Genomic DNA, 16,280 nt, shown 5'->3' with positions numbered 1-16,280 from the left:
AACCTCTCATGAGAGTTTACGCACCAAAGACAAATTCCTTGTGTGCCCAGTCACACTTGGCCAATAAAGAATTCTATTCTATTCTATTCTATTCTATTCTATTCTATTCTATTCTATTCTATTCTATTCTATTCTATTCTATTCTGTTCTGTTCTGTTCTGTTCTGTTCTGTTCTGTTCTGTTCTGTTCTGTTCTTATTGTACCCTATGACTATTATTAAGTGTTGTACCTGATGATTCTTGACTCTTGATGAATGTATCTTTTCTTTTATGTACACTGAGAGCATTTGCACCAAGACAAATTCCTTGTATGTCCAGTCACACTTTGGCCAATAAAGAATTCTATTCTATTCTATTCTATTCTATTCTATTCTATTCTATTCTATTCTATTCTATTCTATTCTATTCTATTCTATTCTATTCTACTCTGCTCTATTCTATTGACAAGCAAAGCCAATGGAGAAGCCAGATTTACGTAATGACCATCTAATTTCACTGCAGTGATTCACTTAACAATTGTAGCAAGAAAGGTTGTATGATGGGGCAAAACTGACTTAACAACCATCTCACTTAGCAACAGCAATTTTGAGGACTCCATTGTGGTTGTTAGTCGAGGTCTAGCCGATCTTGTCAATCCAGCTTCATTTCACTCTTGTCCAATCTCACTCTTGTTCAATCTTCTAGCATAGGATTGGTTTGTTTTTTCGTTAAGGATTTAAAAAATACCTGTTCAACTGATTTCCTATCTTACCGGTAGATTTACAGGCTTACACTGGCTTTGCAAGCAACATTCTTGGCAGAGAAGAGATAATTGCTGGAAACTAAGGAGAAGAATTTATTGTTTTTATTACAACTAGCTCTGCAACCACACCAAGAGCCATTGTGACACAGGAAGAATAGACCAAACGCCTTGAACCCAGGGCCAGCTGAGGTCCCAGTTGGGCATTTTCAACATTTTTTAAAAAAAGACTGGAAACCTTACCTGGACTTTTTGCCAAAAGAACGAAAATCAGAAGTAGTGATTGATGGCTTTGGAAAGGATTAGAAAAGGTTAAAAAGAAAGGAAAGAGGAAGGGAATTAAAAGGATTGGAAGATGGGCAGCTGTATAGGTATACTAAACAAACAAACAAACAAACAAACAAGTCAGAGAAAATAGAAATAGGGGAAGGAGAAAGTAAGACGATAGTTCATTGGAACAGAAGGGCTGCCAAGGCTGGGGATTTTATTCCTCCACTAAGGGGCGCCCCAGGCCTATAGTTCCTTGGGAATGCACTGGGAGTTGAGGGGGGGGAGAATGGTTGTTTGGGAAATGTTTGGGTTGCTTCCTTCCTTGCTTTAGGAGGAATTTGCAATGGGAGTAGGAAGGCAGGATTAAATGTGCATGGCTCTGGAGGAAAACAAAAAATCTGTCGCTTCCCAGACTGCACAGAATTCTTTTTCTCAAGCTGAATGGTTGACTTAGTTTGGAAATGGGAGCATGAATTTAGGGGCTCTGGGTGTTTCTTCCAATTATTTGGGGCTGAATTACACTGCTTTGTTAAAGTTGATTTTAAATTGGGAGGCCAGATTTACACTAGCTTTGCAGAACTGGATTGCTGGGAAAGGAAGGAAGGAAGGAAGAAAGAAAGGAAGGAAGGAAGGAAGGGAAGGGAAGGGAAGGGAGGGAGGGAAAGGAAGGAAGGAAGGAGGGAGGGAAGGAGGAAGAAGGGAAGGACAGACTTTCAATCCATTTCAACCCATTCAATAATCAAAGTGGTTCTCCACAAGGAATAAATTTCATGAATCTTCTCTTATTACAGGATTTTCATCTTTTTTCCACACTTAGGGAAATTCTAAAATTCTTCTTTGCTTGATCTGCTCCAAAGTAAAGGAGATTTCCTCAATTGTGTGTGTGTGGGAGGGGAGCAATTTCCTTAATAGCATTTCTGAAAATCAGGGGGGCAGGAAAATCCCCCAACAACCCCAGTCCACCACCCATGGCCTGTCCTTGCTCACTTCCCAAGAACTTCTTCCAAGGATTGGCGTGTTTCTTGGCATTTCCCAAAAACCCGACTGCATTTATGCACCTCTCCCTGTGGCCATCTCTGTTTTTGCAAAGCTCTGGATACAAGATTCTTTGCCTGAAAATACAAAAGTGACTATAGGAACGAATAAGAAGTCAAATAGATTTCGCTCTGGCATTATTTCTCCTAGGGATAATTAAAGGGAAATTCAATAAAAGGATTAAATATATGGTGTTACATATAATAGCAGCAGCAAGGATCACCTTTGCACAGTGTTGGAAGCAACTTTGTATACCATCCGAAGGTTTAGTAATTAATTTTTTTTTTTTGAGTGTGCGGAAATGGACAAATTGACTATAGAATTAAAAAGAAAAGAAGATTCTGAATACTATGCAATATGGGAGAAATGGTATGATTGGATAGAGAATAGAAATAAGAAAAGGAATAGATGTATAGATGTATAGGAATAGATAAAGATGTAGAAGGTATAGAAATAGAATGTATAGATTGTATTAGACATAAATGTAGTTGTATAAAAATGCCACAGCACTGTTTCATATGTGATTGAGATATGTAAAAAGGAAAAATTCCATAAAAATATTTTTTTTTGAAAATGTGTATCTTGCAGCCTCCATCCCTTCAACGTCCATCCTTCCCTTCGTTTGATCTGGACCCAGCACTAAAACCTTGGAAGCCCTTCAGATGACGCTGCCGTCAAGGGAACAGATTCTTTGGGATTAACTAAAGAGTCACAACATCTGTTCCTAGGACACGGCGTTCCAAAGGCCGCCAGACCAAAACCTATCAATCCCCTTCCGTTAGCAGCAAGCAAGGTCTTGGGGAGAGAAGCGGTCCAAGGCAGGGCTGAAAGCCATCAAGAATAGATCTCTTTCCAGAAAAAAAAAAGCCACTGGATCTCAGGTAGAGAGGGTTTGGATCCCCTGGGAGAAGGCCAACCACTGTTTCTCCAAGCCGTGTTTTGGGGGTTACAGATGGCGTGGCAGCAGCCGAGAAATTGGATCTGCTGCTGTTCCCTCTCAGACCGTCGCTGGGAAGAATAGAGAAGAGTTCAAGATTTCCGGTGTGGGGCAGAATGTCCTATCTGAAGCCGGGGAGAAGCGATCTAGAACGTTTCGATGGACTTTCCCTCATTTATTGGTGAGATGGGAAGCAGCGGATCTAGGGGAAGGATAAGGGTGGGAGTCTTTGTTAAGAAATGACTTCTTTCATGTTATTGGGTTTTTTTTTTCCTTTAGCTTTTATCTTTGCAACTTCATTGCAAGGATTACAGCTTTTTTTTTTTTTAAAAAAGCTACATACTAGAAGATGTTATTTATTTAGCGTATGGCAATACCGGAAGATAATGAGGTGGGATGGAGAAAAAAAACGATGGAGCTAGCAGAGACGGCAAAATTAACTGTTTTCATCAGAGAAAAGAATATATCTCGTTTTGTTTCTACTTGCAAATCGCGTCTAGACGTTGTGCTCTTCGATGCCGACTTTGCCTTTGGCTGATTAGATTCGTTTTTTGTTGTTTGTTTGTTATAGAAATGGCTAGTATTTAGTGACTGCAAAAGTCAAAAGTTGAGGCTGTGATTTTATTTTACTGCGTGGGAAAAAGTTGGAAGTCAATGCTTTTTCTCTCTCTCTCTTTATCCCATGCCTCACTTTCCTTCCTCCCCTGCTTCCCCATATCCCTACTGTATTTATTTTCACCACATAACTAATAAAAGCAAGAGCGCAATATTCCATCTGAATAATTAAGGAGAGATTCAACCTAGAAATAAGGAGAAATGTTCTGACAGTAAGAGCAACTAACCTGTGGAACAGGAGTTGCCTTCAAAAGTTGTGGGAGCTTCATCCCTGGACGCTTTCAAGAAGAGGCTGGACTGCCATCAGTCAGAAATGGTGTAGGGTCTCCTGCTTGAGCAGGGGGTTGGACTAGATGACCTACAAAGTCCCTTCCAACTCTGTTAATCTGTCAATCTGTTAATACAACACTTAATGATCATCATAGGGTACAAATATTAAGATAATCTCAGTAAAATTTCCTTAAGGAAAGAGGGAATAACGGGGGTGCATTTACAAAAGTGTTGTTCTTTGTAAATATAATCCTTACAACTCTCTGTTGTAAGTTGAGGACTATCTGTGAATAGCCTTGGGAGATAGAAGGCCCATAGCCTAGATCAGGGGTGTCAAACTCAATTTCATTGAGGGCCATATCAGGTTGTGTTTGACCTTGGGGAGGCAGGACTGGGTGTGGCCAGGATGGGTGTGGCCAGTTTGATGTATGTATGTTTTGTGTCAGGATTCCGGCATCATGAGTTTGAACCAAACTTCCAAAACTTAAAAAAGATTTATTGGGAGCTAAACTGTCCGTCACTGCCTGGATGTAGGCTGTAGCCAACTCTGAGACACATCATTCGTTGTCACCCTTGACCCTGGTTTTCTCCCCCACCCCCCACCCCCTGCGTGTATCGTAATTCATATTCTCCAATGGGACACATCCATAGCCAAGAGTCATCAATCATGCTCTCCAGTTAGAATTTTGCAAGGCAGAAACTTTAATCACCTAGTTTACTATCTTTGAAAACATGTATGGAATGCACTTTTGGTTTTCAAGCTGCTGTACTGCTCTCCCCTCCCTTTCTATTGGCAACTCTAAAAAAGACCCTAGAAATATTTAATGAGTTGACATTGTGGGCACCTGTTGCGGCCCAAGCGCTCTGCCAAGATAAAGATGGCTCCTGAGCTACATTTTTGGCTGAGACGGCCTCCTTCAACCCTCTGCCAATGAAAACTGAACGCGGGAGTTCCATTTTAACTGGCAGAAGCATCTGGGGCCAGTCCTTTGTTGTTTCCAGGGTGGTCCCATATGCCAGATTCTAAGCACCCCATGGGCCAGGTCTGGGCCCCCATGCTTTGAGTTTGACACCCCTGGCCTAGACAATGGTTTGATGAATGAATTTTGAGTCTGAAGGAGGCACAGGGTGTTGAAAGGATCTCACAAACAGACCCTCCCTAGTTTTCCAGGCAGTAAAAGCAAGGGACAGGGTGAAGCCTTTTAGTCATGTGAGATTCTTTTAATGTAACCTTACAATAAAAACAGAGCTGTCCCTCCCTGTGCTGTTTCTTGTCTAGTCTACTTTGCAAGGCTGACATCAATCTTACGGAAATACAGAGTAACAGGGTTGGAAGGGATCTTGTAGGTCAGGGGTCCCCGACCACTGGTCCCTGGACCGGTACCGGTCCGTGGATCATTTTTTACCGGGCCGCAAAGCTTGGGCACCGCCATCTTGTTTCGACGGCGCCTCCGGGTTTTCGGTTGCTTCCGAGTTTTCGGTTGGAAAGCGGCGTTTGGGTGCTTGCGCCTTAGTTTTGTTGAAGGGGGGGGGGCGGCTTCGAACGAAGAGCCGTCCCGATGGCAGTGGAGTCTCGTGTTACTCAGGTACCGGTCCGTGGAAGAATAAATAATCGTGAAACCGGTCCCTGGTTCAAAAAAGGTTGGGGGCCACTGTTGTAGGTCATCTAGTCCAACCCCCTGCCCAAGCAGGAGACTGTACTGCATTTCTGACAGGTGGCAGTCCAGTCTCTTCTTGAAACCCTACAGTGATGAAGCTCCCACAATTTCTGAAGGCAACTTCTGTTCCATGGGTTGATTGTTCTCACTGTAAAGAAATTTCTCCTTATTTCCAGGTTGAATCTCTCCTTGATCAGTTTCCATCCATTATTCCTTGTCTGGCCTTCAGGTGCCTTGGAAAATAGCTTGACCCCTTTCTCCTCTCTGTGGCAGCCCCTCAGATATTGGAAGATTGCTATCCTGTCTCCCCTGGTCCTTCTCTTCACTAGACTAGCCATGCCAAGTTCCTGCAACCATTCATTGTATGTTTAAGCCTCCAATCTTGCAAGTCAGTTGGTTCTGGTGATTAATCCAAGGTGCCCTGCAGTTGAAAAGGAACAGTTGGATAGTCAAAAGTTCATGATCTTTACACTTTTGATGAGGATTTTGTCCAGCAAGCCAGCTTGAGAGATCAAGCAAGCAGATGGCCTAGCAGATAATATCTCCCCATCCCTTTGACAAATATGATCTAACAGAGTAATTGATTTAAAGATTAATTTATTAGTCACTTTGGGGACGTTAGATGGAAAAGCTGTGGGGGAGGCAGTGTGAAAAGAAACCCAGGGAGAGAGATAGAATAGAATAGAATAGAATAGAATAGAATAGAATAGAATAGAATAGAATAGAATAGAATAGAATAGAATAGAATAGAATTCTTTATTGGCCAAGTGTGATTGGGCACACAAGGAATTTGTCTTTGGTGCAAATGCTCTCAATGTACATAGAAGAAAAGATACATTTGTCAAGAATCATAAGGTGCAACACTTAATAATAGTCATAAGGTACACATAGGCAATCAAATCATACTAGAAAACAGTCAATATAAATCGTAGGGATACAAGCAACAAAGTTACAGTCATACAGTCACAAGTGGGAGGAGATGGGCGATAGGAACGATGAGAAGATTAATAGTAATAGTAGTGCAGAGAGAGAGAGAGAAACAGAGAGAGAAAAACAGAAACATAGATAGATAGATAGATAGATAGATAGATAGATAGATAGATAGATAGATAGATAGATAGATAGACCTCACCCCTTTCCTAAGAGGTCTGTAGTTGGTGCACCAACGTGCCTACCGTCCCTATCCTATTGTTTCTTTTTTTTTATTTGTATCCATTTTATTTATTCATAACCATGTTTATACTTATATCTGTTATCTAATACTTGCTTGACAAATAAATAAATAGATAGAAACAAACACACACAGAGAGAGAGGGGGGGAGGGAGGGAGAGAGAGAGGGGGGGAGAGAGAGAGAGAGAGAGAGAGAGAGAGAGAGAGAGAGAGAGAGAGAGAGAAACATACATACATATAAATATACTGTAGATATGGCTTCAGAAGTTGTGGGTGCTTCATCACTGGAGGTTTTTAAGAAGAAACTGGATAGCCACTTATCTGAAATTGTATAGGATCTCCTGCTTCAGCAGGGGGTTGGACTAGAAGACCTTCAAGCTCCCTTCCAGCTCTATTCTATTCTATTCTATTCTATTCTATTCTATTCTATTCTATTCTATTCTATTCTATTCTATTCTATTCTATTCTATTCTAATACACACACACACACACACACACACACACACACACAAAGTATATATAGAGAGAGACAAACACAGAGAAACACTCAGAGAGAAACACACACACACACACATATATAAGAGTTGCGGCCACTTTAACAATCTTTTCTGCCATGTTGTTAAGGGCATCGCACGATCATTAAGTGAACCTGGCTTCCCCCAGTGACTTGACAGATTGTAAGTGGTGCTCATGTGCAACCGGGATGCTGCAACCACGGTAAATGCCTGCCTCTCCTGCGTGGATTTCAATCTTGTGACTAGGGAGATGCTGCAACAATTGCAAGCGCGGGAATCGGTTGTAAGTCCCTTTTTTCAGAACCGTTGTAACTTTGAATGATTGCTAAATGGTTGTACGATCTGTATCTGCTGTTCCATATAGGGCTAGTGTCACCCTTGCCAACAACAGCCTTGCTCATTTATACATGTAGTCGCCATCTTGACTTTTTTTTTTCTTTTTTTCTTTGCTACACATCCCATTTCTCTCTTCTCAGCGTTGTGGCCCAAGACAGTTATTTTTCTGAGTTATAATCAGAGCAGAGTTCATTTCTTTCACGGTTTATTAAAGCATCCTTCTTCAGTTAGATCTGTGTTTCTCAATCGTGGCGACTTTAACTTAGAGCTAGATTAACATTATTGTCACTTCGAATGTACACTAATCGGCATACATGAAAATGAAATTTTGTTGCATACAGCTCTCAAAGGGCCTCCACCTCCAATGTACACTACATAATATAACAGAATAAATAAACAAACAAATAAAAAAACAAATAAACAAACAAATGAATGAATAAATCAATAAATCAATAAATACAGATAAATACAGAGTCTAGTTCAGATGTATACCTGTATGTACAGGCAAGAAAAACAAATCTTGCGAATTTGCCAGATAAATGGCCTAGGGCAGTGGTCGCCAACCAGTGAGCTGGGGACCACTGGTGGTCCATGAGAAAATTTTGGTGATCCGCAGAGAAATGTCACCCCCAAAGCAAATAATCCAGGCTGCGCGGGAACACAAGGCTGAGCCCCCCACATGGCCTGCGGGAACACAAGGTTTGCGTTGCTTGCATTACGAACAACACAAGGTAGTGAGGGGAAAGGGGGAGGGGGAGGGGAAAGGGCAGAGGGAGGAACTTGCCCCACTCACTCCATGCACCTCACCTGGCCACCGGGCTGCTTCTTTTCGCTTCTTTCTTCTTCTGCTTTTGGCTGCATGCAAGGAAAGCACCAGAAGTCTTTCTTTCTCTCCCCCAAACTCCGCCAGAAATGAGTCTTTGGGACCCTGCAAGGCATCCTGCTCCAAGAGGCTGCACCAGCAAAGATTCATTTCTGGCGGAGTTTGGGGGAGAGAAAGAAAGACTTTTGCTGCTTCTGCTGCTTTCCTTGCATGAAGCCAAAAGTCTCTCTCTCTCTGTCTCTCTCTCTGTCTCTCTCTCTCTCTGTCTCTGTCTCTCTCTCTCTCCCTCCCTCCCTGAGGATGGAGCTGGAGACGATATCCTGCGATCCCAAATAAAGAATGGTCGATGGGTAGGAAAACGGGGTGGGGAATTTCCCTGCAGACTTTTTTGGGGATTTTCCCAGGGTCTGTGGTTTAAAATTATGAGTTTGGTGGTCCCTGAGGTCCAAAAAGTTGTCAACCCCTGGCCTAGGGAACAAAGCTATTACAGAATCTAGTAGTGCTGCTAGAAATACTTCGAAACCTCCTCCCAGAGGGGAGCAAGAGAAAGAGACCGTAAAGTGGGTGTGTGGGGTCTCTAACGATGCTTTGAGCTCTAAGCACATAGCGCTTATAAGCATCATCCTGAATAACAGGAAGCGAGCTTCCTATAATCTTCTCCGCTGTCCTCACCACTCTCTGTAGGGACTTTCTATCGAAGGAGCTGCTGCCACCAAACCAAACAGGGATGCAGTTTGTTAAAATGCTCTCAAATCAGGCCTCTGTCAAAAGTGGCCAGGATAGAAGGAGAAAGAGGTGTAGGTGGGTGAACTTCAACTCCCAGAATTCCCCAGCCAGCAGCACTAGAAGTCAACCAAACTTAAAATTGCCAAAGTTGAGAAACTCTCTTCTGTGTGAGTGGCCATTCCTGGAAAGCGTGATGAGACACCAACTATGTAGAAACCAGATGGAGCACCAACAGCATTATTCTGCCTACCTTCTTGATTATTTTAACCACAGTTCTGTGGACACACACCAGAGAGAGGAACAAACTTCCCAAGCCCCCTGAGAAAGCTGCAAAAAGAAGTCCTTTTTTTCCACGGGAGGAAAATAGGCGTTGGAAGGCAGTTTGGAGTTTCACAGCTACTGCAGCTTAAATTAATTTACTTTGCAGCCTTTGGCTTCAGCCTCAGCTTCTGCAGTGACTATTTGTTTACCTCACCTAAGAGGATCATTGTAGAACTAAAGCCTTTTTAATCTTCCCACATTGAGGTTTGATAAAGTCCATTCAGACATGAAACTGCAAATCTTTAGAATTGAATAGAATTGAATAGAATCGACTCAAATAGAAGAGTTGGAAGGGACCTTGGAGGTCTTCTAGTCCAACCCCCTGCTCAGACAGGAAACCCAATACCATTTCAGACAAATATTTGTCTAATCTCTTCTTGAAAACTTCCAGGGTTGGAGCATTTACAACTTCTGGTGGCAGTCATTTCCACTGGTTAATTTTCCTCACTCTTAGGAAGTTTCTCCTCAATTCCAGGTTGCTTCTCTCCTTGATTAGTTTCCACCCATGGTTTCTTGTCCTGCCCTCAGGTGCTTTGGGGAATAGCTTGACCCCCCTCTTCCCTTGTGGCAACTCCTGATCTTTTGCACCAGTGCAAAAGGGTTGTCAAACTCATGTCATCATGGCGGCATCATGTGACGTATCAGGACTTATTTCCCCTTCGCTAAACCAGGTGTGGGCATGGCCAGTGTGTGACACATTCAGCCCAGGGGCCAGGAGTTTGACAGCCCAGCACTAGGGGTATCCAGCCAGGGGTGGGAGTTCACTGAACTGGCCGTAACAACAATCTCTAGGAGTGTGTGGGACACAAAAGACCAGGTCCCCACACGAAGGTCCAATTAAATTGATTTATTGCTACTCCTGCTTTTGCATAGGAATCTTCTCAAGTAACGATCAGCAACTGGTTAGAATTAGATAAGGGTCAATGAAATCGAAGGTGGGTTGAACTTACTTTGCTTGTGACGATGTAGAGATTCTTGGCCGATCCCTCTTTTAATGCCACCTCCAGGTTCTGCCACTCTTTTTCCTATGGAGCATCACAAAATGTAGGCCCTCACTACCTTATGATCATCATAAGGTAGTCCCCAAATAATGACCATTTGTGTAATGACTGTTCGAAGTTACAATGGTGCTGAAAAAGTGTCTTGTGACCAGTCCTTGCATTTACAACTATCTTAGCTTTCCAAGGTCACATGCTGAGCAACAGGAACTTCTCTGGAGTTTTTTCCCCCTCCTTTGCTGATACTTTGCTTGTGTGGAGGGACCATTCAAAGTTACAATGGCACTGAAAAAAGTGACTTATGACCATTTTTCACACTTACGACTGTTGCAGCATCCCCACAGTCATGAGAGGCCAGGCGAGGAGATGCGTGCCTCGGTGTGAGTGATATTGAGTTGGCCATGCCCAACCAATAACATGACCACCAAGCCATGTCCACCCAGTCATATGTCCACCAAGCCACACCCACCACCTAAGCCACGCCCACAGAACTAGTTGTTAAAATTTTTGAATCCCATCCCTGTGTCAGATCTCTGACTTCCAAAAGTTTTCTCCATGTTAGCCAACAAGTCTAAATTGTATGTCTTCTGCCACAACAACTGGAAGAACCCTAATTTCATGCTGGACCTCTTTGGATTGATTCCCCTTCTTTGGGGTTTCAATACAAAGATGTGAAACCAAGAAGCTTGCAGTTCAGTGAAGTGATAGTGATTGTACATTGAAATACACAGACTCTCACACATTTTGACCACCACATAAACACAAGAACGCAATACTCCATCTGAATAATTAAGGAGAGATTCAACTTAGAAATAAGGAGAAATGTTCTGATAGTCAGAACAATCAACCAATGGAACAGAAGTTGCCTTCGGAAGTGGTGGGAGCTTCATCCCTGGAAGTTTTCAAGAAGAGACTGGACTGCCATCTGTCAGAAATGGTGTAGGGTCTCCTGCTTGGGCAGGGGGTTGGACTAGATGACCTACAAGGTCCCTCCCAACTCTGTTTATCTGTCAATCTGTCAATTGCTTGAATACTAACTTTCAAAGCTATTCAGAATGTATGTTGTCCTTCACTGAACTTTTGAGAAGGGTCATGTTTCCACTTGCGACTCTTCCTCACATTTTCCACAAAACCTCTGTGTGATGGTTGCTTTGTATCTTGTTGGGCCAGGCCCAACTTTTAGCTGTGCCCTTTCTCCCCGTTGCTATGGCTACCACTATTTTGCATCATCCAGCTCTCTTATCATCCTATTCCAGCATCTTCTGGGCTGTTAATCAGATTAAGTGGTAGACTTGCCAGAGAGAGAAACCGGATGATATGATACTGCTGTTTGGCAGCTCGAAATTTAACTGTCTGTGGGAAGGTGGAATGCCATGTGTGAGAGAAACGGTGTGATCTAGTGGTTTTAAAGCATCAGCCCGAAAAGTGAGTTCTAGTCCCATCATGAAAGCAGACTGTGTGACTTCACCAAGAAACAATGAGTTCTAGTCCCACCTTAGGCCTGAAGTCCAGCTGGGTGACTTTGGGCCAATCACTAGGAGATGGTGTGTTCTAGTCCTGCCTTAACCATGAAAGCTAGCTAGGAGACTTTGGGCCACCAGTCCCTCTCATTCAGCCCAACTCACCTCACAGGGTTGTTGTTGTGGGGGAAATAGGACGAGGAAGGTATGTAAAATACCGTAAAGGATACTGTAAAATCTCCAGTCAGAGGTGGGATTGGCCAGTTCTCTGAACTACTCAAAGTTTCTGCTACTGATTCTCCAGAACTGGTCAGAACCTGCTGAAGACCACCTCTGGTTCACTTTCTCGAGTTATTTGTGAAAATAATACAGGTGGAATGCAAACAAACAAAGCAGAAGAAGGGAATATGGAACAACTTTCCTGGACTTCATTCCCATATCTTGCATGGATCTCTTGCAAAAAAGTCCATGCCTGCTACGTGAAGGAGCACCAGTTCCTCATTTCTCAGTGACAACTTTTTAGGACTCTTCCTACCTGGACAGGTGGCAGCACCTGGCTGATATATTGGCTGACCTTGAAGTGCTAAGCAGTATTGCACTGAAATAGGACTGGAGACAAATTCCTTGTGTGTGTCCAATCACATTGGGCCAATAAGGAACTCTATTCTATTCTATTCTATTCTATTCTATTCTATTCTATTCTATTCTATTCTATTCTATTCTATTCTATTCTCAGTAGATTCTATTCTATTATCAATAAAGATTCTCTTCTCTTCTCTTCTTCATTCCAATATTCTATTCTTTTCCATTCCATTCCATTTCCATGGGTTTTCATTGTGTGGTGTTGCCTGGAGTCACTAATGTGGGAGTTAGGTGGCTACATAAATGTGTTTAACAAATAAATAAGTCCCGTGTTTATGTGAGTTCTTCTGCAGCTGAGTATTCCAGCTCATCCTCACCTTTGCTCTGCTTTTTCAGGACATTAATGGGACCACATGGGATGGATCGTCACATGCATTGCTTTGACTTCTACGACTGTGCCAATGGCTTGGGTAAGTGTGCAGGATTTGAAAACAGAGCCATAGAGTTTCAAGCCATTTGTTTTGTTCCATCACTCTTCAGATCCACAGTTAAGTCCTTTGGACTCTCCCTCTTCCCCTGTCCCTCTTTCTCTCGTTTTGTTTGTCATACTTCTGTCATGGGATGGTGATTTTCCTGATGTACCGCAAGGAGGGTTTCAAAAATGCCAAGAAGGTTGCCAAGACCATTTAACTAAAGCCTCACATCTTTTTTTAAAAAAATGTTTGCTGCAATACCAATAATAATAATTTATACGCCACCCAACTCCTAGGGACATGTAAAAATAAATCCCACTTCAAGGCAAAACATACTGTTCTAGCACTGATGCTGCTACCTAGTTGGGTAATGAAACGTCTGCAAGAAAACCACCAAGCTCAGAGAGTACAAAGGACTTCACAGTCCTCCTCCTCCTCCTCACCCTCTATGCCCCACTCCCTTCTAGCACTGATGATGTTATTTAGTTTGGTAATGAAATATTTTCAATAAAACAACCAAGCTCAGAAAGCTGCTTCTTCTTCTTCTTCTTCTTCTTCTTCTTCTTCTTCTTCTTCTTCTTCTTCTTCTTCTTCTTCTTCTTCTTCTTCTTCTTCTTCTTCTTCTTCTTCTTCTTCTTCTTCTTCTTCTTCTTCTTCTTCTTCTTCTTCTTCTCCTCCTTCTCCTCCTTCCTCCTTCCTCCTTCCTCCTTCCTCCTTCCTCCTTCCTCCTTCCTCCTCCTTCAATTCTGTTTCTCCTCCACTCTGCAAACCCTACTCCCTACCATCACCGATGATGTTATCTAATTTGGCAATGAAACGTCTGCAAGTTTAGAGAGTACCAAGGACCCCACATTCTTCTTCTCCTTCCTCCTCCTCCTCCTCCTCCTCCCAGACTCCTTTCCATCACCAACGATGTTATCTAATTTTGTAATGAAACATCTGCAAGAAACAACCAAGTTCAGAGATGACTCTATGGATTCATTACAGCCTCTCTTCTCCCCTTTCCTCTTTTTCTCCAATAAGGCCAGGTTGGCTCCCAGATCTCAGTGCTGGAATGTCTAAAAGGTCAGAAAAAGAAGACTTGACCCTAATTTTAGCCATTCAGAGGCTGGGAAGGGTTTGACGTAGCCATTAATAGCCCCGAATTCTGTCCTTCTGCATTTAGTCCCATATAATAACTCATCAGCTCATGTTTTCTTCATTGCTTGTTAATCTGTCGGATGTTTACCCAGAGCTTTCTAGTCTAATAAGAGGTTAGACCTGAGCAAGTGATATTAAGCAGATATGAATGAGTTGTAGTGGATGCAAAACTGGGTCAAGGATTATTGTGTCCCTTTCTACATTCCAGAAGCCAGACACTCAGCCTCCGCAAGTTGATTCTTCCCCCTTACAAATCAAAGCTCAAGACACAAGAAAAGATGTCTGTCACACCTTCCAATAAAGCAGAACCGATGTACGATCCAATATTTCCTTCCCTTTAAATGTAACGCATTTAGGAAAGCGAAAATGAACAGGTCTAGGGTGCCAGACAGATCATCAATCATTCCAATCAATCATTCCAATCAGTATTCAATCAGTTCAATTGACCGCGTTCAGAAGTATTTCATGAGAAAAGCTTTGCCCCTTTCTGTGCACAATAGAATTCCCTACACTACTGGGCTCGAAATTCTCAGTTTGGATAACTTAGAACTGCATTGCTTGCAGTCAGATCTAGGTATTGCATACAGAATTATACATAGTAATGTTTTACCTGTAAATGACCTTTTTTTTTGTTTTAATCGCAATAATACGCCCGCGAACAACTGTTTTAAACTCAGTGTAAATTGTTCCAAACTTGACTATAAAAAATATGATTTCTGTAATAGAGTTGTCAATGGCTGGAATGCTCTGTCTACCTGATTATTCTGACCCAAACCCTTTTCCAATAAAACAAATACGAACCAAAGGGAACAGAAACCTTTTAATGATTCTTACGAATCCCCGGTTAAAAGGCTGCTGCAAACTAATTAACTTTGATAAGCACGAGCCTCACCAAAACTGTGTGAGGCTGCCAAGAATAACAGATAAGGTTACCTAGAAATATTTTACAACACAAGAGTCTTCAGATACCAACTTAAGATACGGCAATGTCCACAAGGCTCGAGTTTCAAAATGTCTTTGCTTCCTGCAAAGAATGTCCGATTCACAGCTGGCTTTATCCTCTTGAGGGAGGGTCCATTACCTTGCAGCCTTACTCCCGAGTCACCTGTGCTGCTGTAGCTGCTCTTCCCTGCGAGCAGCCCTGCGTGCATGCGCACTTGGCACAGGCTCCTCGGGAACCTCCTCATCGCTGCTGCCAGCCCCCACAATCTCTGCAGGCAGCAGTCCACTCCCCAATGGTCCTGGCCCCTCATCTGAGTCCTCGCTCTCCTCAGCCGTCCACACCTGCTGCCAGCTAACCACAACACTGATTCAGTTGTCTCAGTTACACATTTTCACAATTTCAGTCACAAATTGACTTCCGTGGACCTTACATCATACTTAAGTGGTTAGTAAAGAGGGCATAGTGCATCAGTGCATTGACATGCCTATTGTCTCTGTCACTGTATTTGTATTCTCTTATTCTTGTTTTTGTTTGACAAATTCTAATCAATTAATAAATAAATAAATTCCATTTTTTCCAACATATTTCCTCCCCCTTCCCCTCATAAAAATAAAACATAGAATACTAGGGTTGGAAGGGACCTTGGAGGTCTTCTAGTCCAACCCCTTGCTCAAGAAGGAGACCCTATAACATTCCATCCATTAACATTTTTATTGAGTTATAAAATAATTGTAAACTATAAAATACAAAGTAAATAGGAAAGCAGCTGGGAGGAAAATAGGAAGGAGACGTGAGGAAAGATCAGAAAAAGAAGAAAAAGAAGCATTGACTTCCAACTCTCTCTGTTACAGTAAAATAAGGCCTTAGCATCAAATCACAACTTTTTGCTTTTTCACAATAATAGCCATTTTTATAAAGATGTGGTATTCAGCTGGTTCTGACCGGTTCTGGAGAACCGGTAGCAGAAATTTTGAGTAGTTTGGAGAACCGGCAAATCCCACCTCTGACTGGCCCCGCCCCATCTATTCTCCGCCCCCTGAGTCCCAGCTGATTGGCTGGGTCTTCTTTGGTTGCCCTGCACAGGAGAACGGAGCTGGAAAGCAGGTTAGTGGGGTGGGGAGGGAATGGAGATTTTGCAGGATCCTTTCCCTATCATGCCTGCTAAACCACTCCCACCAAGCCACGCCCACAGAACCGGTAGTAAAAAATTTTTGAATCCCACCACTTAGTTGTACCACTGGTTAATTGTTCTCACTATCAGGAAATTTC

The 16,280-nt window shown here is 42.6% G+C and overlaps 1 protein-coding gene across 3 annotated transcripts in view; it reads left to right on the top strand.

Annotated features, from left to right (window-relative positions):
* Window positions 1–2,999: 2,999 nt before the first annotated feature.
* LOC148129645 (syntaxin-binding protein 4-like) overlaps window positions 3,000–16,280 on the top strand; it is a 53,641-nt gene continuing 40,360 nt past the window's right edge. For all 3 annotated transcript variants that reach the window (XM_087973177.1, XM_087973178.1, XM_087973179.1), the window contains exons 1-2: window positions 3,000–3,161; window positions 12,852–12,925. In XM_087973177.1, coding sequence (XP_087829303.1) covers window positions 3,097–3,161; window positions 12,852–12,925 — 139 coding nt within the window. In that variant the 5' untranslated portion in view covers window positions 3,000–3,096. The remainder of the gene's footprint in view (window positions 3,162–12,851; window positions 12,926–16,280) is intronic.

This window comes from Notechis scutatus, chromosome 12 (assembly GCF_049901735.1).
Source record: "Notechis scutatus isolate UNSWTSFEM ecotype Mainland chromosome 12, rNotScu1.2, whole genome shotgun sequence".
Classification (NCBI taxonomy): domain Eukaryota; kingdom Metazoa; phylum Chordata; class Lepidosauria; order Squamata; family Elapidae; genus Notechis; species Notechis scutatus.
Note: the sequence above shows the minus strand (reverse complement) of the source record. Positions and strands in the feature narration are given on the sequence as shown.